This window comes from Anneissia japonica, unplaced genomic scaffold (assembly GCF_011630105.1).
Source record: "Anneissia japonica isolate Jap-2015-1 unplaced genomic scaffold, ASM1163010v1 scaffold288246_len349457_cov184, whole genome shotgun sequence".
NCBI classification, from domain to species: Eukaryota; Metazoa; Echinodermata; class Crinoidea; order Comatulida; family Comatulidae; genus Anneissia; species Anneissia japonica.
The window spans coordinates 68,149-92,384 of record NW_022752398.1 but is presented as its reverse complement, the minus strand read 5'-3'; the positions used below and the strand labels follow the sequence as shown (position 1 = coordinate 92,384).

The 24,236-nt window shown below is 34.7% G+C and overlaps 1 protein-coding gene across 1 annotated transcript; it reads left to right on the top strand.

Annotated features, from left to right (window-relative positions):
• The first annotated feature begins 113 nt into the window (after positions 1–113).
• On the top strand, positions 114–23,965 carry LOC117122298 (transmembrane protein 189-like). The gene is made up of 4 exons (XM_033267840.1): positions 114–432; positions 16,791–16,910; positions 20,741–20,832; positions 21,485–23,965. The coding sequence occupies exons 1-4, from the start codon at positions 249–251 to the stop codon at positions 21,962–21,964; spliced, it is 876 nt and encodes a 291-aa protein (XP_033123731.1). The 5' UTR covers positions 114–248; the 3' UTR covers positions 21,965–23,965.
• Positions 23,966–24,236: the final 271 nt, after the last annotated feature.

Here is a 24,236-nt window from a genome sequence, read left to right as displayed (position 1 = left end):
GTCTGTATTTAACATTTCTGTAACTTTCCTTTTGTTCCAACAAGTGTCGAAAAAATATGCTTTACCAATAATAATAGGACATAGGCCTAGGAGCCTAAACCACGCAAGTTTTCCAGGCCATGCAACTCGTGTGTTCAGTAATTGATATTCAGAAAAAAGAATGCTTATTGGATGACATACGATCGTACTGATCGTCTCGACCTATCACAATCATCAACAGGCAAGGCTTAAGTCGTATAGACAGCCAGATGTGTGTGCTCGAGAGCGCCAGAGCGATGGCGATTCCTGAGCGGGTGGCTGCGAAAGCTGAGGATATGATGACAGAAGAGGACCCTAATTGTAATCAAGAAGGGGATATAAAACAAATTAAGGTGTCAAGATGGGGCCCAAATCATGCTGGCGCTAAGGAACTAGCTGGACTTTATACAAAAGGTAAGGGGTCCGTATTTTAAGACTAATCGCGACAAGGCTAGGCTGAGGCCTTGAGTGAAGAGGAAGTCCTGATTAATGAGAACGATGAGCTGATGTGCTAACCGGTCTGTCAGTCAGTCCCCGCCCTTCTTTCCTAGCCTGGAATTAGGACAATCAGGAGAAGCCCTAGCTAAGCTAGGCAATCCGTCTTCATGCGTAATAACAATCTTCAGGTTAAACATTCGTTTCCCAATGTATAAGTGTACAATCATAATCCTTTTTGAGCACATGGTTAAATTAGTAAGGTTTACACCTCAGGAAAACTATTTCTCATCATGCAGTGATCAATGAGGCCAGCCAAGGCAAGGCCTTCTCTAGAGTCTAGGCTCTAGTACTACTAAGGCCTATTAAACAGTACTATCAGGCATAGGCTAGGCTATATTATATAGTACTGGCCTAGGGCCCAGCAGAGTAGTCTATATCCCTAGGCAAGTGTAACGTCCGATCCGGTCTAGCAATATTGCGGTACTTAAATTGAACACGGGTTACGCCACCAAACAATAATAGTAATTTACAACAGCAAATAATAAGCATGTATGAACATCATTTTATTCGAGACCTAAGACCGAACTCTCCCAATGAGGCATCACACTTGTCTGTCTACCGCCTTCCCGTGTCATCATGTGACATTACGCCACTATTACCCACAATGCAAAACAATAACAAATAGTAACTCCCGTTACATCCCCTTCCACTAAATTAAGCATGGGGATCCAGAAAACGTTCCAGATAATAAACATCATTCAAATGTATACATACTTCTTATCAATCAGTAATCAATCAAGTAATCATGTTACAAATTCAAAGTGATCAAGAGTATTTGTATAGTAGTGTGAAAATAACGCAATTCCAGGGTACTTTAGTATAATCATCAGTACAGAAAAATATGGATAATGTGGAATTATTATGACATTAGATTATTATAGTATTTATCAGTAAAAACAACACACTTTTACCTAGACTCCATCTCCCTAAACAGGACCAGCCTGGTTTTACAGAGGTTTAAGTTGACTAGAATGGGCATCCAGTTTGCCTTTTTTGGGACCTTTCAGTTTGAAAGTCACTGGAGACGACTGTCTCACTATGGTAAAGGGACCACACCACTGTGGAGCCAATTTTGCAGCAAAATTCCGCCTTTTGTTGGAATGAACAGATTTATTAAGCAGCATGTCCACTCGGCCTACTTTAAAAGTGCAAAACTCTTCTTTTTTGGTCATACTGTAGTAAACCTTTTGTCGTGCTCGTTCCACTCTAACAAGAGCTCTACTCTGTTCTAACATTTTGTCAGGTGTCTGTATCAACTGACTCCTTTAACATTTTAGTTTATGGAGTATACAACCCTCATTTAAACATCATATGGGGTGGGGTTAAGCCAGTGGTATCATGCCTTGCTGTGTTTATTGCAACTCCGCATTGTGAATGTCCCAGGTTTTATGATCATCATTCACAAATGCTTCAATCATAGATTTAAGTACTATATTTTGGTGTTCAACCCAATTGGTTTGTGGGTGGTAGGGTGTCGTGAAAACTTGTTTGACACCCCAGTTATCGCATACTGCGGCCACATCTTTGCCTGTAAACTGGCTACCATTATTGGACAGCAGTTTCCTATGAGCCCAAACCTTTAAAAAATTTGACGTACCAAAACCGAAGCAACTTCATTGCCTGTTGCATGTTTAAGAGGGAACACTTCCGTCCACTTGCTGTAATTATCGACCAGAACCAGCAAATGGTCATTGTCCCCGTAACTTTTGCGTAGTGGTCCCATTAGGTCGACCGCAAGTCATTTTTCGACCACAACCTATTATATTTATCATAGTTGCGTATATCTGAAAATTTATTTTTCCACCACAACCATTATCTTTCTCGATGCAGGGTTTTGGTCCTGACTAATATGACCCGCTATTGGTTGGTCATGGCACAATGATAAAACATATTGTATTAAACATTTAGGAACAACAACATTCCACTGCCCAGGCACATACAGTAGTGCATTACCAAGTCATTCACCCTGGTGTATAAGTTTCATTCCAGATTGTAACAATAATTGGATTGACTCATCACAATGTTAATAATAATAATAATGTTGTATTTATATAGCGCATATTGCACATTGCCCCTATGCGCTTTACAGAGAAATAATATAGGCCAACTGAGAAAAAGCAAATAACAATAAAATAGTAACAATAAAATAAAATAAAATTAATAACAATAACAATGAGACTAAACTACTCCTATTCCTTAATCTAATTAATGGTTGGCCGTTGACTCCGATGTTGTGCCTTAATAAGTTCACTCTTATTAATCAGGGGATGAAAGGGGGGAATTAATCGAAGCTGTGGCATTGCCAGTTTTCGCGCTTTCATTGTTGACACAAAAAATGCTCAATTTGCACCACAAGCTGTTTGCTTATTTTTGCGCATTCAGTATGAAACCACGCACACTACAATCGTCACATTGTGCCCAATCTATTATTTTATTATATGGCCTCAAACAGTTACTAGCTGCGCAAATGTCATCATACTTATTATTCTCTAGGTTGTCAACTGACAAACATGCAATTGGAATACGTGAAAGAAAATCCGGTAGTTGGTTTGTCACACCTGGGCCGTATGTGATAGCGAGTTTAAATGGTTGTAAGCTAAGAATCCACCACGCAAATTTGCCTTGTAATTTAGCTTTTATTGAAGAGCCAGCAAAGGGCCTGATGATCAGTAATGACAACGGTCCTTTTTCCCTCTAAGTAATGTTTCCATTTTTCTACGGCCCATATGATAGCCAGGCACTCTCACACTGCGGTACTATAGTTATGCTCCGCGGCACTAAGCGTCCGCAATGAGATACGGTGGTTTACCCCGTCTACATCTGACTGTTGAAGTAGAACAGATCCTATACCTACATTAGATGCGTCACATTGTATAGTAAATGGCTTAACAAGATTTGGGTAAAAGCAATAGGGCTTTCAGCTAGGCATTGCTTTAATTTAAGGAAGAGGTTATTGGCACGGTACCGTGCGAATAATAACTTATTCAAATTACTTCTTATTTGCACGGTTATTAGCATGGTACAGTGCGAATAAATTTTTATTCGCACGGTAGATTTCAAGATCTTTGGCATCTGCGAATTGTCGAAAAAAATTTCATTCGCACGAAATACCATGCAAGTTGGTACAGACAGTCGATAGCTAGGGCCTAGGCCTGTTGCCAATGAATGAAGGCCTAGGCTAAAAAAAATACAGTAATACTGTACCAATAGCCTGGCCTAGGCCCAGTAGCGTAGGCCATAGGCCTACCCTACTAAGCCATAAAAGCTCTCCCTGTGAACCCTTCCAAGGATTTTTTTTATTCAGAGGCTTTGTCAGCCTTGTGGTTCGGGCCCCGTGTCAGCAATTTACACCACAGTTTCTATGTTGCAAATTGAGTTTTATATTGTGTACATTCTTAACTGCCATTTAGACCTTTTCCAAATTGTGGGGGAGCGTGTTCGCAAACACCCCTAGATACGTCGTAGGCCTAATGTTGTATACAAAGCACATAGTGCAGAGGGAAGACCATCTGTGTAAAAGGGCAAGAGTTCATATTACTGTGTATTAGGCCAAAAAAAAATAGTTAGTTTGCCCTTCTTTTTTTTAAATGATAGAGGCAGGTAGAAAAGTTTTTTATTTTTTTTACTCATCAGTTTTTTTTTGTTTTGTTTTTTTTTTTATGCTCATCAGATGGAATGAAAATAACCCAGTTTTTTTTTATTCTCCAATAAAAAAAATCCAATTGACAGCAATTATTTACTAATTTAGCTATAGATTTCTGTTTGATAAAATTTTGTTAAACACCGACTTCAGATGAAATACAACAATACCATGATACAAACTCAATAACAAATATTTATAATAGATCGGATTAAACTACAGAACATGAATTGTCTATACATGATAAATGGTACAGCTCAAGGTGTATTTCAATCAGATTGTTGAAAAATATGTAATCATAGGATTAGAACCTAGTAGCACTTTATTGACTAACAAAATTTATTAACTTTTAACAGCGGTCTCTTCTAGGTTACAGATGTAACAGCATTATACTATAGTTAGTCAATAACGTGGTACCAGTTTTGAATTTTACATTGCTTCTTCTACTATTACAACAAATGTGTCCACCATATGGATTATGGATTTGATTGTAAATTAAGTATCTATATGATTTTAATATATTGCATACACAATTGAACTGCGGTATTGTACACTGCGGTAACAATGTGTTTGTAGCAGTACGATACAAAGCACAAGCAAGAAACACTTAACTAATTAGTTAAACTATTCCCTGTCAGACACCATCCCGGTATTTCTGAGTCTAGGTTTTGGGGCTAGAATTTATGGAAATACTTCAATTTTGTCCCGCATTTGTTAGAAAACAATAAATACTTAAAAAATTAAGCTGAGGTATTGTGCATTGAGGTAATAACATGTTAAAAGCTGTACTAAGCAAAAACAAGAAACACTTAACTAATAGTTAAAATATCGCCCGCCGGACACCATCCCGGTATTTCTGAGTCTAGGTTTCGGGGCTGAAATTTTATATGAAACTACTTTAATTTTTCTACATTAGTAAGTATAAACAAATAAACGCTTATAAAATTAAAAACGGAGGTATTGTACATTGAGGTAACAATGCGTTTTAGCATTTCAATATAGTACAGTAGAGCGACTAAAGTTGAATTTCAGGTAGAATCGTGCACTTCTGGAAGAAAGCATGAAACTTCCCATAGTGATACTATGACACCTAAAGATCACTAAAAAAAAATAGACCCCAAAAGGAAACGCCTCCTAATGGCCACCATCTTGAAATCCAATATGGCCGCCAAAGTAATTGATTTTAGCCAATATATTCATACCTACAGCACATGTCATTGCCAATTGAAGATCATTACCCATTTTTTCAATATCAAGGAGTGTATATGCAATCATCAGAAATTATGTCAGATGGCGCTGCCATATTGGATTTCAAGATGGCTGCCAAATTAATGATATTTTTGTCAATATTCATATCTACAGTACCTAGCACTGTCAATGAAAGACTGTTGCACATGTTTTCCATAACAGGGACTACCATACAGCCATCAGAACTTATGTCAGAAGACCACCATATTAAATTTGAAAATGGCCGCCATCTTGAAATTTAATATGGCCGCCAAAATAATTAATTTTAGCCTATGTATTCATATTTACAGCACATACAGTATCACACCAATTGAATATCATAATAGATCAGCTTGTGAATTAACCCAATAATTTCCTGTATTTTTGTGTGAACACGGAAGCAAACTTTTTAAAATCACGTTTCTACAATGAGTCTTTTGGTTTCATTAGTATTTCAAATGCATCAAGAATCAATCAGTTAATTGATTGGATAAGGCTTTTTATTATCGGCACACATTTATGATGTAACCTTACAAAACAAAAGCAAAAGCATAAACAAATAATGTGTTCCCCCTTACACAATAGGTAAACTGATGAAAACATTCAGTTGGAAAACTAGGAGGAAAAATATAACGGAAAATACTGGGACAAGACAGCCGGGGGGAAATAGCAGTTGGAAAACAGCCTTAAGAAATAGCTTGGAAAAATAGCTGGATGGAAACAAAATCTTCTAGTGGAAAAAATCTGAGGCGAAAATTTGGTTGCAAGTGCCATAGTGGTATTTTCTTTTAATTAAAACCTAAACCTCTTCGATTTTGAGTCTACTCAATCATCATCCAATCTTCCCTGGGGGAGAGATATATGCAGATATTAAAAATCAGATCTATATTAAAGCTACAGTAGTTTAGCATAAATGAAATTATGTAAACACTAGATTTGAACTCGTCACTGAGGACGAGTTAGGTGATCCGCCGCACTTTGACCCACGAGAAAGTGTGCGCATGGCGGATTGAACAATAATTAAATGCTGATAATGGCAAAATACGCTAATTTAGTTTGTTAAAAAAGAATTTTGAGCATTTTAAAAGATTTACTCATGCGTACGCGCACGTCATGACGCACGTGCGTATCTTAATGTCACTGTTGTCTCCTGATATGAGATATATATATGTATCAACTTTCATTGACAAACGCCTGTTGGTGAAGGAGTAATGATCATTCATAGTATTTATCATATAAAAATTCAGTTTTTTTTACTTCAGGATGGAAATATGGTGACGTCACAATGTCCGATCAGCTATTATGATATATAAAATCATATCTACAACTTATGTGCTTTTAGAATATGTAATAAAAATTGGGGGTCACCTTTCATCCTAAGGAGCTATATTTGATTATAAATAGGCATAATTATAAGCATATGTAATATTTGATGCATGCGTACGCGCAAACAAAAAAGTAAGATACCTAACATTCAACCTTCACCTGAAGTATAAGCCCATTTAATATTATTCAGAAATGATGGATGGTTAAGATGATATGACATCATCAACGTTTTGAGAAAAGAAATATAAATTTTTTCTTGTTTTTTAAGTCCGATGGCATATATGATGACGTCACAATGTCCGATTAGCTATTATATAAAATCATATCTACAGCTCATGTGCTTTCAGAATATGTAATAAAAATAGGGGGTCACCTTTCATCCTAAGGAGCTATAACTGATTAAAAAAAGACATGATATAAAGCATAATTTTGACGCACACGAACGCTCGCGTTATTATGCGCGCACAAAAATATAAGGTACATAACATTTAACCATGACCTGAAGTTAATGCCTACTAAATATGATTCAGAAATCACGACTGATTAAGGTGATTATGGGGTCATCAAAGGTATTATGCGATGAGGGTTTTTTTTTTATATATATCTTTCGGTGTTATTTAAACATGCCAATTCTCAGAAAATATTTTCTAATTTTATTATATTACCACCTTTTTATTACATAGATCTTTTTCAAAATATAACTGCTTTTAAAACATTATATAGACCCATTAAACACAAAACTGCTCTGGCTTCGGGGACTTCACCCCCGACCCCACCGTGGCCCCTATGCATGCCCCTGGACCCCACGCCCAGAGAATCCTCCCTTGAAATGACCTGGCTACGGGCCTGTTCCCCCTCTTTCCTCCCTATTAACTTATTATTTTTCTGTGGGACTGGGGGTGGGAAACCACCCCCCATGCCCCTCTAGATGTGTATAAGAGACAGCCCCTCCCCCATGCACCTTCCCCGCTGGATCTGCCCCTGGGGAACTTTACTAAAATGTTGTATGTTTTTCACAAGCAGCAGTGCTTGTTACAAATTGTTACATTTTGTGAATTCTTAGCTACATTAACAAATGGTATAATATATAATTTAAGGTGAAAATACATCTCATTCCAAAGTTTATGCCAATGGATAGTCTGCCTTCGAGCATGCATCTATCGAACAGGCATGTTCCTCTTGTCCATTTTTCATTTAATTTTGCACAAGTCTGATAAAAAATATACCGTAGTTCAATCAGTTATCTCTCAAAAAGTCATTTATTTACATAAACAAAATTGTATTGAAAACTGATGATAACAGTCCTATTGAAATATTGATGAAAGCAGCAAACAAGTTGTCATTATGACAATATTAAAGTAAAACCACTATAGTATGAATAATCATTAATAAATATTGGTAAACTGTTTACAAATAGAGTGATAATGAAAACTGAAAACATGGACATTTAGAAATAACCTTATGAAATTGATCGTTGCGTTACTTCAAATGATCAGTCCACCAGCATAATTATATAAATTGTAATTGTTCTAATTCTGTTAAATATTGCTTGTGTCTGAAATCACAATTCCCTGTTAAGAAATTAAGGGTGATAAACAGCTATTATCGATGATGATAAATAAGATTTGGTTAATTTTCTAAGTTTGCTGTAAGTCATAGCATCTGTGGTGGGCGTAACATTGTAAAATCATGCATAGCTACAGTACTGTAAACAAATCATGATTGAACTATGATAATTCTCTATCATCATAATTTACAGTATGGCCTTCAATTTGAGACCACCTGTGAGACCTGAACATTTTGGGGTGTCTCTACAGATTAATAATAAAGGTAATAATGAAGTACTATTCGGAGCAAGTACCCGTAGCCAGGTTCTTTCAAGAGGGAGTTCTCTCTGGGCGTGGGATCAATGGTTGAAGCCCCAGTGGGGTCGGTGAACCAGATTTTTGTGCTAGTCTAAATATTGCTATAAAAGTAGATAGGTTTGAAAACGTCTGAGTCTGGGTGACTGGGTGAGTCTGCAGTGCATTTGTTGGGTTGGAGGACTTAATCAGGTAATTTGAGGCGTGGGGGATTTATAGAAAAAGGGGGTTTGCTAGAAAAGGGGGTTCTCCCGAACCATAAAAATCCCCACTGGATACGAGCCTGCCTACAGTAGACTAACTTTGAAGATGTAATTTACCACAAGCTTTTACTGCCAGTCGTTTCCATCATTATGAGTGCTACTGTAAAATAGTGATCTCAAAGTAAAGGTGTCCTGGAATTAATTATGACGATACATTTTATTTACTTTTCCCAATTGTCATTAGGCAAAAAAAAAATTGTGTTGCCATTGGTTAAAAGAATCATGGTCAAAGTATTTTTTTAATTGTATAAATAGACTATATTTTGCCCAGAGTCTGGTTTGCATTATAAAATGCGGTAGAGCAGTTGAGTGAATAAAAGAATCCTCATGGTGAACGATTAAACAGTAGGATTGCACTACCGGGGGATAATAAAGCCAAAAAGATGCATTTGTACATAAACAAATTGACCAGTGGCGTGACGCCTATGCACTTTCATGCAGTGGACCGCAGGGCCTCCGACACCTCGATTTAGTACCCTGACTCAAAAGGACTTTGTTGACAAATAACAGCATAATGTGTCTCTGACATCCACTGTATATCATATTATATCCAGTGGCAAATTAAAGGAGGCATAGATTTAAGTGTAGTGCCATTTCCGACTATTTAGAAGTGCCGTAATCATAAATTTTCTTGCCTCGGCACCAACCATGGTGGGGCTGAGGTGGTATTGACCCATCTAAAATCACACAATGCAATTGGCGACCAGGACCCTAAAGACCCCCACCCTCGGGGGTCTTTAGGGTCCCATCGTTAACCACTGGACCTGACCCTGAAATAGGATTGTGTAAAATTTTTGTAGTATACTGTATAGTAATAAGGCCTAAAAAGAAACTTAAATCCCAAAAATTAGGGGTTTTTTTTTGTTCAAAAAAGTTTTTTTTTTAAGTTTAAAAGATTAAATAAAAACCAATTTTTCGGCGATTTTGGCACAGATCCTTGTTACATGTAAATTTTTACTATTTTGAATTGTTTTTTAAACAAAAAATTATCGTTTTTCTGTTTATCGTGCAGTTTTCGCGATATTTGTATGATTTTACAAAAAAAAAAAAGAAACTTTTTTCCACCCGCCCCTATATTCAAATTTTTACAATGTGCCACAGCAAACAAACAAGTTTTTTTTAAGCCTAATATACAGTATGAATATGCCTTTTTTTCATCCAATGGATTGTATACAAAGTATTAGCTAGGCTATTAAACCCCTTGCCATTGGATCCATTAAATCCTATTTTTAAAAAGGTGGAAAAATGGTGGTTATGCCCCTTCCCCTCCCCCAGTTTTTAAATATTCAAAAATCTGTATGTTCATTAACTGATCCTTAGCTTTTGTCTGGAAACACCCTTTCTGTGTCTTGAGGTTGGACATTATGTATGGTTGATTCTCTATCTATTGAGTGTACAGTATGTACACTCAAAAAAGACAAAAAATAACAATGGTAAAATGGCCTGAGTGTTTCTTAAAATGATATTCTAGTTTCCATTCTTTAGGTTTTGCTGTAAATATGACTAATTTGAACTTGTAGTGAATGAAACAGCCTTGCTAGTGACTGATCTCAAATGATGCCTAGAACACTGTTTCTTTCTTCGTCATACTGTACTTCCTCTTATGCTGGTACTGTACACGCCAGTGTTCAAGCTTTCTTAGAAGCTGTTTTTATCTACATTTTTTGGAAGATTTTTTTTTGTATTTTTGGTAATTTGTTTTGTTAATCTGTGTTGACTTCTATATTGTCCTGAGAATAGATAACAAACTAATAATTATCAACTTTGGCCTTCATACAAATCAGTGCAAACAAAAAAAAAATCAGTTCATATTGAGGCCTGTTTCACACTTGATCAGAAGCAAAGCGTTAGCTCTCGCAATTTTAGCTAATCAGTTAACAGATCGCAGGTGCTAACGATTAGCAAATTGACTACAATCTTATAAACAACCAATCAGATTCTTGCATTTCCTGTACGTGTATGTTTTTTCCTACCAACTTTATCTTTCAGTTATTTTCACCCACAATCGACAATGTTTCGGTCGTCCCTGTGTGTAATATTTTTTATTGTTTTTTGTCATTAGTCCTGTGCAATTTTGAGCCGGTAAACCATGTTTAAACATTGCCTTTTGCAGACTATTAAATATTGTATAGAACAAAGATCAACGATTAACTGTTAATTATCCAAATCATATTAAAATTTATAACACACCTACAGTAAATAGATCCCAGTCATTTTATTGGTTGATTTCGTACTATGTGACATTGGTTATTTTGACCATTTCATTGCTCATCGTTGAAATTTTGTTCCATCATGCTTTTTTTTTTTTTTCATCCGAATCATCCATTGCACTGGATACGAAATGACTTATGGAGGTTTAGTAGTTTGTTTTCACAGGTTGTGTATTACTATTAGGAGACTCACACTTCTGGTAAATACTGAGCTTGCAATGCTCGTTTTTGGTGAAAAATGACAGTATTTTGACTTATCTAGATTGATAATTTCATGTCTGAATATAAAGATGACCTTGGATATCTATCTAGACAAATGCTATCTGTTAGGTGTTGTGCGTGATCATAGTCAGAGAAACAAAGTTTAAAGTTTCTGCAGTATCTACTTTAGATCTATACTCTTGTGTAATTAATTGTGTTGATAAGTTTGACATGAAGATCGGTGGTCACCAGAGAGATTACTGTAGTTTGTGTGCTTTGTTGCTTACTGATTGCAAGAAGCATTGTCTAGTAGTTCAAGTACAGGCAGATCCACCCTTGGGAATTTGCATGCTGCTTCAATTCTGGAACACGAGGTGACAACTGAAGGTCATAACAGTACAATGTATAAAAATATAACATAAGGATTCACATCATTTATACCATTTATGATATTTTTCATTTAATTTTATGTAGTGATTCGACAAAACAGTTACAAATTACAAATTATGTTTCATCCATGCCTGAAGATTTTAACATCCAATAAAGTGTAATGATCCACCATGTCAGTGTAATTTCTTTCAGCACATTCACATTCATGTATAAAATCAGATAAATGAATTAAACAGATTTCTGTACAGTCTTCTAAACCCAGACAGAAAGTAAAAAAAAAAACAAACAAATATATACAAGGTTTTAATATAATAACACTCGCGCGGACACCGGGCAATAACTTCCTGCTACTGTTTTATTATTCTTCTTGTGAAGGGGTACCACTCTCTCTAGTAGTTTATTGGGGACAATGCTTGATTGTAATGACAAAATTAGTACGGTATGTGTTAATGGTACAGCAATAATGCTAGCTCCATCTTTTATAAATCTAGCAGCCAGATTATCAAGACCCAGGGTTTAAGCTGGCCAAAAAAACATTTTTAGAAATTTGGCTAATTCGGTATGAAAATAATTAGCCAAATAGGAATTTGATTAGCCTATACAAAAGATTATAAGCAATGATAGCTGTAATTCCATTAGCTTTTTGGCTAAATTTAAATGAAAATAGTTAGCAAAATTCAGCTTTTATTAGGATTTGGGTATTTAGCTAATTTCATAGGGCTCAGACCACTTTATGATTTTTAGTTCCTATGCATGCAATGCAATAGGAACTCTTGTAATCACATTTTGCGTGTGTGTGTAGTATGTGTGTGTGTAGACATTTAGAGTGAAATTGCACATGCGTCAGAAAAAGCTTTCCGACATTTTGTTTTTACCTCGCGACGTGAAGTTCCTCAGTGTTGGTTCAGTCACCTTCTTCCGGGTTTTGGCTTTTGATTATCGCCCCCAGTTGCTTGATAAGATTAAAAATAATAAGCGACTTTGATATCTCTTGAGGGCCTCACATGTCACAAGGTCAATCGGGACAACTTTTTTTTACCCGCCAGAGGAGACAACAGGCTAGGCTGCTGCATGCTGCTGGAGGCGTGTATAATATCACCTCCTGCCAAGGGTGGTGGGGAGATAGCGAAGCATTTATTTAGGCCTATACCTGATGTGTAAGTATAGTATTCATTTTCCCAATATTCAAATGCAAAGAATTAACTTCTCAGGGTAAACCACCACAACACAAAAGCCATCCAACCTCATATTGTCTGAAAATAAAACATGCATCATACATAGGAACGTTGACGTCCGCAGGGTTCTGGTTATGTTATTATTTAATTCTTCAAACAGCAATAAATCACCACTTGCTTACAGGTAAGAATAAAATATATATGTAAATATTTCAATATCTATGCTAATTTGAAATATTTTATACAAAACAGTTCACCACACCTCCATTCAGAGGAGAAGAAGAAATTTGATAATTGTCAGGATAATTAGTTCAGGAATTTACTAACACAATATCACAATAATGAAATATTGTCCTATAGCTCATTTACGTGGTATTATTTGGGGCTTACAGTAGGCCTACATCAAATCATGTGATAATCAAAGTGAAATCCTTATTTATACACCAATGCCATACCAGCATATGTAACCATTCATACAGAAATGTGTTACTGTAGATTACGGCAGTATCACTAAAATATTTCATCATCTTTTTCACAAAGAGAGACAAACTTCAATTTCGACCAAAACTGCATCTTGAGAAAAACATGTTTGAAGTCGAATACTTCATAAAACCGTAGATTTCACTATCAAGATATCAAAATGGTAAATATTTTTTTACGTAAGTTTAAAGATAAAGCATATTTTTTTACGTATGTTTAAAGATAAAGCATAAAAAATTTCACATGTTAAATTTATTTTTCTTTTCTTAACTTTAATTAACCTGTTAATTAGCGTGAACAGTTTGTGTCTGTTCACGAAAACAATCAGAATAAACAGCATACTGTACGTTGTTTTCACTTAGAGTGAAGTTTGTGCCTCTTTCTGAAAATGAAAATCTCATACTGCGCGCTGTACCTGTTCCGTTGTTGGACACAAACTGTGTTTTAGCTTATGTTTCTTCCGGGTGGGTCGTAATCATAATTCTTTTGGACCTTTTCAGTGGGAGACAGGAAAATTGATTACAGCACCACCAAGCGGATGGCAGGCTCAGTTTCAGAATTGCTGGAATTGAGATAGATTACGTCTTGGAATTGGCAAGGTCTTTGGACTGATTGCTGGTACCTCATCAGTGCTTTTTCATTTATGTCATTGTGAAAAGGCCCTAGGCAAAAATGTCTGGAAAAAATGTGGATCTTTGAAAATTTTTTATTTATTTATTTATTTTTTTTTTGGGTTCGACCTTGATTTGTTAGGCATGAAAGATTGCATGTCGGTAAGCAATCTGGCATTGTTACTGCAATATTGCCAGCCCATTTTTATGAAAGTGGCTTTAATTGTGCCAAAATTCAGTATACAATTTGCAGCTTTATCCTCTGGGGGATATACTGTACAGTAACAAAAAGACACAGATTCTGACACATGCACACTCCACCACCCTACCTCAATTGAGCTCATTCCTGATAATGAATACATACTACAACGACACCGTAAAACCTCAAATAGAGGCCCTGGGCTTTTTTTTCTAGGACTTTTTGATGTTCTTTTTTTCGAGATGGGCTTTGTTTCAAAACTATTTTTGCAAAGTAAAGAGAGGAGCTTCTTTTAAAATGGATGCCTCAAATTTTGGGAATTAATACTATAAAACAATCAGACTACTAAAAACATTTTTCAACCATGAAATCCTCTTAAAAAAACAATAAAATAATTTTTTAAATTAAAAAATAGTGAGGCTAAGTATCCCACTTGTTTTGACAATGCTGCCCTCTTTGGATTGATTCTATCTGCAATGGAGAATCTATTCATAGGAGCTAGGAAACTACCAGTACATTTCGGACTAAACTATTAGCACAAAAATGTCACATGTTTGTACTTAATTTTTAAAATACATTTTTTAAGTTGTATGGTATTTTCATGAAATAATTACCTTTGTCACTACTACCTTGTACTAATACTAACACCGTACTACCTTAATCAAATCCTGACTCAAAAGTGATTTATACAAATGAAACATTGAATAATTTTGCCATCAAATAATGTTAATTACAGTACGGTAATACTGGTGACAACAAAAGATTCCAATAGCCTATCTATTTATTTTATCAAATATTTAATATTCTGGTAAAGTAAATAATTATTCTCTCATATATTTTGATTAATTGTAGAATACTGAGGCTGTCAGAAAATGCTTTAAAAAATAAGAACAAATTGAGGCTGAACTAAAATGTCAAATGAAGTTTCTTTTTTTTTTAATAGAAAAAAACAACAACAAATCTTATCTGTACATGATGCACAGTAGGTGTGACTTTGTAATGCCCTCTATAATACAGTACAGTAATATACTGATGTACAAGAATAATTTACTATCTTCGAAAAGTGTAAATAAGAACAAAATAAGGAAATTTTGAGCCTGAAATCGGCCAAAAACTGACATACATAGAGCCTGAGAAAAATTTTACTTTTTCTTATAAAAAAAAAAAGTGAATATAAAAAAAAGTGAAATGTGAAAAAGGTTTTCCTACTAGATAAGTGATGTTTTGTACTATGGAGGGATATATTCCATGTTTGATTGAAGTACAATAACTTTTCATAACCTTAACTGTCTGTCTCAGATAATATCATTTTTTTTATGCATAACAAAATCCATTGATAAGTGTTTCATGGAGACTCCATGCAGACTTTGTGTACAGGTTTCTATGAAAAGTGTGCTGTAAACACTTAATGCCGTGTTTATCCACTAAATGAAACTGCCACTGATATTTGAAATGCATTTTTGGTGATCCGCATCTAGTGCGGATCACCTCTTTTTATTGTCAGATTTCTTCTTACTTCATCATCATCTTTTTTTTTTATTCTACTTTCCTTCCCTTTTTTTTAAATTCTACTTTCCTTTCATTTTTGTGCGCACGATATGTCTTCAATTTGCCGCGAGTTGCGCACATGCATGTTTCAACAAACATTTGGCTTGGCGTGGAATAGTCACAATAAGCTTTTCAATGTGCTTATTCATGCGTGACGTCATCCATGTGCAATTTTGCGTTTTTACATTATTGATCATATCCTAACCAATTTTCATTCCGGAATCATATTCAGTGGACATAAACTTCAGGTCAAGCTTTAATGTCACGTACTGAAATATTTCGCATGCGCGTCATGACGTGTGCATCAAAATTTTAAAATGTGCTAAATCACTTTTTTACTAAATTAGAGCACGTTTCAGGCCATTTTGAGCATTTCAAAATTTGTTGATATTTTCCACTACGCACGCGGCACGTACAGTTGTTGGAAATTACGGGGGTTTTTTTTACATATTTTGGGTTCCTGACATTGTATAGACAAATTTCCATTCTTTTCATTCATCTTAGGGCCAATAGCAATGCCGTATGCGCGTATCAAACATAGGAATCCTTGTGCGCGTTTGTGCCGACATACAGTGGAAATAATGCTAAAATCAGGCTTATTTTTAATCTGTTATAGCTCCTTAGGATGAAAGGTGACCCCCAATTTTTATTACATATTCTGAAAGCACATGAGTTTTAGATATGATTTTATAGATCATTATGGCTGATCGGACATTGTGACATCATCATATTGCCATCTGAATTAAAAAAACTGGATTTTTATATATGGTAAATATCATGAATGATAAGTCCCTCACCAACAGGCGTTTGTCAATGAGAGTTGATACATATATCTCATATCAGGAGTGAAAATTTTGGGACATTACCATGCGCACGTGCATCATGACGTGCACGTATGCGTAAGTAAATCTTTCAAAATGCTCCAAATTATTTGTTTTTAAAACTGAATTAGCATGTACTTTAGGCTATTTTCAGCATTTAAAAATTGTTCAATCCGCACCACGCACAATTCTTCGAGGGTCAAAGTGCGGCGGATCACCTAACTTGTCCTCAGTGATGAGTTCAAATCTAGTTTAATCTTGGCCTTGTGATTCCAATGGAATAAAACAACACAATAAAAAAATGTTTTCTTCTCTCTTCAGGAAAGCGTACCCAAGAGGTGGTGTGTGTATACTCCTCTGTGTTCTTAGCCATCTTCAATATTTTCCAGCTGATTTACCACTTTAGTATTGAAAATTGGGCTGCTCCCTTTGCTGCTGCATGTAAGTAATTCAAGTTTCAACTTCACTGGCTTTTTTTTGTTCATGTGTTAATAATATATACTAAACACTTATTTTTCCAAGTAGTAGTAGTAGTAGTAAAATTTTATTTACACATTACGGTACATCATAAGAAAACAGAAGTTAAACACAGAAATTAAATAATATAGATACAAAACATAATTATTATACAGTACACAAAAGTCAACAATTTAGTAAAATTAAAATAATCTATACCTAACAGTGGCAAAATAAATTATGGAAGTGAAGAAAATCCACTCCACTATTAAGTAAACAGTAAGTTACAAAAAATAAATGTAAAATATAAATAAAACAAAGCAAGAAAACAGCAAATTAATGATTTATACAATGTTTACTGTTATACTTTGGTTTCGTAAATTATTGATACAAATGTGTTTCTTGAAAATACTTAAATTGGTGGAAGACTGCAGTACAGTACATCATCTTAATTTATTCCATTCGATAGCACCACAATATAAAATACTTCTTTTTTCGTAATTAGTCTTTGGTTTGGGAACGTATACATTTGTTTTAATTATTTATACTGTGTTTATATTTTATAATTCCATGGTAGGCCTACACAGTAAGGCTGATCCATCAGCACCATGAACTGTGCATTTATTTGTCTCAAAACATTAAAATTTACAAAAACAGAAACAGCAAATAATAAGCACAAAAGAACATGAGGTAGGAACACCCTAAATGTAAACTTAATCACTGTTGAGTAGGGGCCCTTTAAACATATTGCATGACTGGTATAGATGGAGATGCATCATGTCTGCACGATGAATCAGTCCACAATGTGCCACTGAACAATGCTGACCTTGGCCCATATTTCTTTTGTATGCTATGGTCCCCCATTCAAGTTTTTATATAATCGCTATTTGATATAGGATTGTTTAGTTTACTTATTTTTGTGGCATTCTAACATCCAATCACCAGCATAAAACTTGTAAATATAAATATTTATTACAAGGTCCTCAACAGTGCTTGCCTGTAAACTTGTTTTTAGTATTCTTTAATTTAGATGTTGCTAATAACCATGATTCCCACTAAGCTGATCACAAAAAGCAAAACAAAAAGGAACGGGAATTCTATAAGGCTTAAAGCCTATAGTATGATAAAATAATAGCCAAGTACATGGATGAAAATAGCTTTATGTGATGGTTATGCTTACAGTAGGCCTATTGTTTTCATAATCTTCAGCAGATTGTAAGTTTTGAATTAAAGCGAAATTTTTTTTTGTAAATTTTAGATATAAATATAAATTTACAAGTTGATGGCTCCAAAATTATCACTCTTGTTGGATTTGGTTGAATTGCGTAGTTGGTTGTTTAGGGTAGGGCTATGTTTGTAGTACGAGGAAAAAAACATTCAACAGATTTAAAATCCTACAAGAGCCGGATGTTTTCCAGAGGAGAGCAGCTAAACATTATTATCGCGTTCGTTTTGAAGTGTAGATATGTGTGTTTTTGTGACGGTATCTAATGAAGTACAGTGTAATTATAATACACATGCCTGTTTTTGTTTTAGTGATGCTCTTTGCTGTAGAATTCTATTTTTGTTACCATGAACTGAAAATGGCTTGTTTTTTAGCACTTATCATATTATGTTCATGAATACTCAATGTAGCAGTATTTTCATGGTTTTTTCAAGGTTTTAGACAAATTTGTATAAATATATTACATATAATAATATTTTTATTAAGGACAGGACCAAGCCTATGTACTCTTTGGCTAGTTAATATTTATCTCAACCAAAACAAAATAATTCCAAAACTTGATTGCATAATTTTTGTTTTCGAAAATACTGTATCTCCCAATAGACTATATTAAAATAAGTATATTGCAGAGTCAAACAGTTTAGTCTTACAGTAGATTTGGAACACTTCTTTCCTCTACAATTCAATCTAAGAGTTAAAATACCTACAATGTACAGTATCTCTCATTCACTTAGCAGAGATTCACTGCGACAATGCAAGCTTTTCTATAAATTTTTCTAATAACACTCTTAATCAAAGAGATTTAATAGCTCTTAAATTTCATCAGCACAGCAATAGGCATGTATACTTTCTGAACAAACTATAATTATTAGACTCCCCAAAGAAGTGAAGCTTCTTAGAGGCTATTGTTTTTGCCTGTGTTTTTCTTCATGTCGTTTTCATCATTGGTCATTTGGTTGTTACCAGGATAAATAAAGTTTGGTAAGTCCAATTGGTTTCAAACTTGGCAAAATCAAGATGGTATTAAGCAGACGGAGCCTATTGTTTTTTTAACTTACGAATATGATCATTGTTTGCATAATTGATATTTCACTAATCAGTTAATTTAGGCCAGTTCCCACAATAGCTAAAGGTTAAATCTTATTGGTTTGAAATTTGGCGAATGCAAGATGGTAATAATAAGACAGAGCCTATTGTTTTTTGGTATGTGTGTGAATATGCTAATTGCTCATTTGAATAATTAATATTTCACTAATCAGGTCTATTTTTAGGTTTAGGGTTTGAATTTCCCTAATTGCTGTAGAAAGGGCCTTCCACTGCTGTTGTAAATCCCAGGCTCGACAGCAAGCTTTTGCTGTTGATTCACATGACCCAGTAATGGATACACTTACTGTACATTTATGAAATAGGCCTATTCTTTAAAAAAAAATTATGAAGCTTGTTGCTGTAGAAGAATAAATTGATGTAGTAAAATCATAGCCCACAGTAACTATTTGCTGATGGAACATATTGAGGAAATTCCAACCATGTACAATAGTTACCACAATACAGTAAGTTTTGTAAGTCTGATTGGTTTCAAACATGGCAAAATGCAAGATGGTAATAAGAAGACCAAGTCTATTGTTTTTGGTATGAGTTTGGATATGCAAATTGCTCATTTGCATAATTAATATTTTACTAATCAGGAAACCTACACTAGTTACTGTATAATTCAGTGTTGGAAAGTCTGATTGGTTTCGAACTTGGTAGAATGCAAGATGGTAATAAGAAGATAGAGCCTATTGTTTTTGGCACAAGTGTGAATATGCTAAGTGCTCATTTTGTTATTAATATTTCACTAATCACAAGATTTAGGCTAAATACGATCATAATTTCCCTTTAAAGAATTTAATTTAAGTGAAATTGTAATATTTTTAAAGTTGCTGTCGTCGCTGTTGTAGTAAAGTGTTTGTTACCATGATACAGTATAACTGAAGTTTGGTAAGTCTGATTGGTTTATGACTCCAGTAAAGGTTTTGATGGACACAATGGATTGGAATATGATTAAAGATAAGTGGGATAAACATTTTAATTATGACATTTAAATCCCTAAAATGTATAACTCCTGAATACATTTCTTCTAAATTTAAATTTACTAATGCTGTCCATTCCAAAAATACACGAAATCAATCTTCAAATACTCTAATTATCCCAATCTGGAACAATATGCAAGGAAAAAGAACTTACCTTTACAGGGCATGTAAATTATGGAATGAGCTCCCATTAGATATCCGCTGCAAATTTGACACCCTTACTTTAAGAACATTTAAGAATTGTATTTAGTTACCTCCTTTCTTGATTTTTATATATATTTATTTGTTATTTATTTTATGTTGTGTCTGGACCTCTTGGGAGACCATTACTTATGTATTGAAAGAGTACTTCCAGAATAAAGAAAGATTTTATTTGATTTGATTCAAAATCCTAGAGTACTTATCAATTCTCGGAGAAAAATCACACCTTGAGGAGAATATGCTTCTAATACTGCGCAGCATAAAAGGAGCATTTTTAGTTATCAGTTAATTGAATAACATGTTTACATGTTTTGCAGTATCTGGTGTGGTTGTAGCTGATTTCCTCTCAGGCTTGGTTCACTGGAGCGCAGACTCATGGGGATCTATAGAACTTCCAATACTTGGACGGGTAAGTTTTTTTTTTCATCATCGAACGTTTGAAAATATTTATTCAATTATGTATATAGATTTAAACAAATTACAGTTTACATAAGACCTATTGTTAATTATAACATCGCCTTTTACCTCTGTAATTTTAAAATCTCCATTGTATAAATTGTTTATAAAGATTAGTCAATATTTTGTGTTTACATTTGAGTCATACTGTACAGTAATTTGCCAATGGTTTGAAAAGGCCCGTTTTAGGGATGTTTTTCACCTTTGATTTTTAATATTGATTCTGCTGTAATATGCAGAGATTTGATCCATTTTTTTTAACAGTAGTTGCCGAGCAACCCTCTTTACTATTCGTGTATTCTTAATCCAAGGGCCTAATTAGATCAGTTGGTAGAGTAAACCAAACATTGTTTCACTGATTATCGTAATGGAGAGATTACTTAAAACTGAAGTTTTATTCATGTCATTTTTGTTAGAATCCTTTAATTTTGTCCTCAAGATATACAATAGGAACAACACTATGATGTTGATTGATCCATCCATTACAATGTATTGCAGACACTATCTTATGAGTATTTGCCTTCTTGCCATATGTTTGTAATGGATCTTACCTTGAGAAATGAGAGATTAACCTCATTGAAAATAAGTTTTTTGGTTTTTTTCAGAATTTTATACGTCCGTTCCGAGAACATCATATTGATCCGACTGCAATTACTCGCCATGATTACATCGAGACTAATGGGGACAACTGCATGATGGTCATTCCCTTATTGGCTTGGCAGGCATTCACATTTTGTATTTACACTGAAGAACGGATCCGTGAAGTTTATAGCTGGGAATGCTTCCTCTTTCTTCTTTGTATATTTATCACTCTTACCAATCAGATTCACAAATGGTCGCATACCTACTTTGGCTTACCGCCGTGGGTGGAGTTCCTCCAAAGATGGCATATCATCCTGCCAAAAAAGCACCACCGAATACACCATGTGTCACCGCACGAAACGTATTTCTGCATTACCACCGGTTGGCTCAATGGACCGTTAGAATATATAAAATTTTGGAGCAGATCTGAGTGGCTACTGGAACAGTTAACTGGTTACAAACCACGATCGGATGACCTTAAGTGGGCAAAAAAGACAGAATAGCTTTGAATGTTTCTTTACTCCTTCCTGATTCATTTAGTTTGTAAGTAGAAGCTGAAGCCCAAAGCAGTGACATCACCAATAAGGTTATGATATTGCAACTGTCACAATTAACAATATACAAAGATTTTGTTATAATCGTGTCACTGTTCAAAGCTTGTGGTGTTTAATTGCTTATTTATTTTTATGGGATTGATATTTAAAACCTACTACTAGCAAATATATTGAAACACTTTGTAAATATATTGCAAGTGAAATGTTATATAGTGCCATCAGGCAATGCCTTTATTTTGTCTTCAGTAAGAACATGCTTGTGTCTTACGACATGCACAAGAGTTAAATTATTGTTCAAACTCGCATTACAGATTTATGATGCTGTTATTGTTTGAGGGCCGAATGAAAAGCATTGTTGGACATTGCTTGGGTTGACCCTTCTTAACAATGAATTTTAATGATAAATACATTTTATAAAATGATAATTCTCTGTTGTTGGAACTGACATATATAATTCTTGACATATTGATCCTTTTATTTGAGCATCAGAGTAAGAACTTGAAAAGTCTATAATGCCCCTTCATTTCAAGTGGAATAGGTCCTGTACAAATATATTCAAATAGGTATTTAAGCCTGTAAACAAAAATCTGTCAACATCAAAAAAGATATTTATTTTTATTTATTATCTAATGTAAAAGAAAGTTGAATTGTGACAAATTACCATTGTTTCCCAACACATTTTCTGTCTAAACTACAGTCTAAAAAGATGTTATCGCTTCCCCTTTTTTTAACCATCAACAGGAGAAATAGAAAGGTGATTCTACGTTAATATTTTTGAGATGTGGTTATCTATCTGTATTTTTTTTCTCATGATTACAAATTATTTCATATAGTATGTACAGTATGTTTCATTTTGTAGATTGATTTCCTTATTTTTAGATATTTGTGAATTGTTGTGTACCGGTACCAATATGTTTGTGGCAACTGTGTGTAAGTTTTTGTATTTATTTTAATCTTTTCAGTAATAATTTCAACATTGGTGTGTTTTGTAATATGTGTGTGTTTAAGTTAGCAGTTGAAGAATATTTTGGAAATACATGTTTCTAGGAAACACAAATGCCTTAGGTACAGATGGTTATAAATGCATGTCACATCTTTTGCTTTATACACATTCTCATTTTTCTCAGTTTTACGGGAAAAATAGATACGATTTGGCCATACATAGGCATGATGATGTCATATCACACCCATAGGTGTTTGTCACATACAACTTGAAATTGTGTACAGAGATTTACACATCCTATCTTTTATATACTGTCTGTATTAAGCTAATCAACTGAAGCAAAAAATAATTAATAGTTCAGTTTCTTATGTAATTAATTTATTAGCTTTCAATTTATCACCACTAAAGAGATGCGCAAATAATAGACCAAATTGATTAAGAGCTATGACGTTGCAGTACAATAATCTTGGATAGGCCATGGGTACGATTACAATCAACGAAGTCCTATTCTAATGCATTAAATTGTTTCGAAAATGGTTAGCAAGAAAAATGCTTTTTATAACATTGTATACATTTTGAATATAGATTCATTAAAATTATGAAGAGTTTGAGAGGTCTTTCCTACTGCGAGACTCGCCACAACCAGCGCTTACTGAAGGGATTGTTGTTGATTTAGAGGTACACATTCAGCTTGCATTCAGCTTAATTACCATCCCAAACAATGGCGGTGCCAGCGGAGAGGCAGGCAGAATTCCCCCCCCCCCCACAAAAAAACAAAAACCACAATTCGACGAGGAGAAAAATAATGTTACGTATTTTTTTTATATTAGTAGACTATCTATCTATAAAATCGATAAAATAAGCCTTTCAAACCCCTAATTTATCATATATTTCGGTGGCCTCACCCCCTGGACCACTTTTTCCGACATTTTTAGCGACATCCGACCACGCCCACTTCAGCCCACCCAGCATATTGGCTCCCCTAAAATTTTACCTTTCCCCCTCACTTTCCCTGTATAAGAGACAGCACTTTCCCCCCCTCCCCCAGATTTCAGACGCTGGCGCCGCCACTGGTCCCAAAGTCAGTTTGTTGAAATTTCTGCATTAAATGTTTTAAACTGTTAGGCAAACTAAAAATTGTAGAGTAAGATGTTTCTTTTCAATATGACAACCAATTGGCCAGAGGAACATTGGTTGTATCAATCCCCAGGTCCGTGTTAATGCAACGATGCTATGCTCATGTGTATAATTCTCTATGCAAAACGTTCATGTTTTCCA

Bases quoted from the DNA above. Each gene is read 5' to 3' on its own strand.
- LOC117122298 (XM_033267840.1), top strand. From the start codon at position 249: ATGTGTGTGCTCGAGAGCGCCAGAGCGATGGCGATTCCTGAGCGGGTG. The intron at 16,911-20,740 runs GTAAGTAATTCA...CATGTTTTGCAG, and splicing joins TGCTCCCTTTGCTGCTGCAT to TATCTGGTGTGGTTGTAGCT. The intron at 20,833-21,484 runs GTAAGTTTTTTT...GGTTTTTTTCAG, and splicing joins AACTTCCAATACTTGGACGG to AATTTTATACGTCCGTTCCG.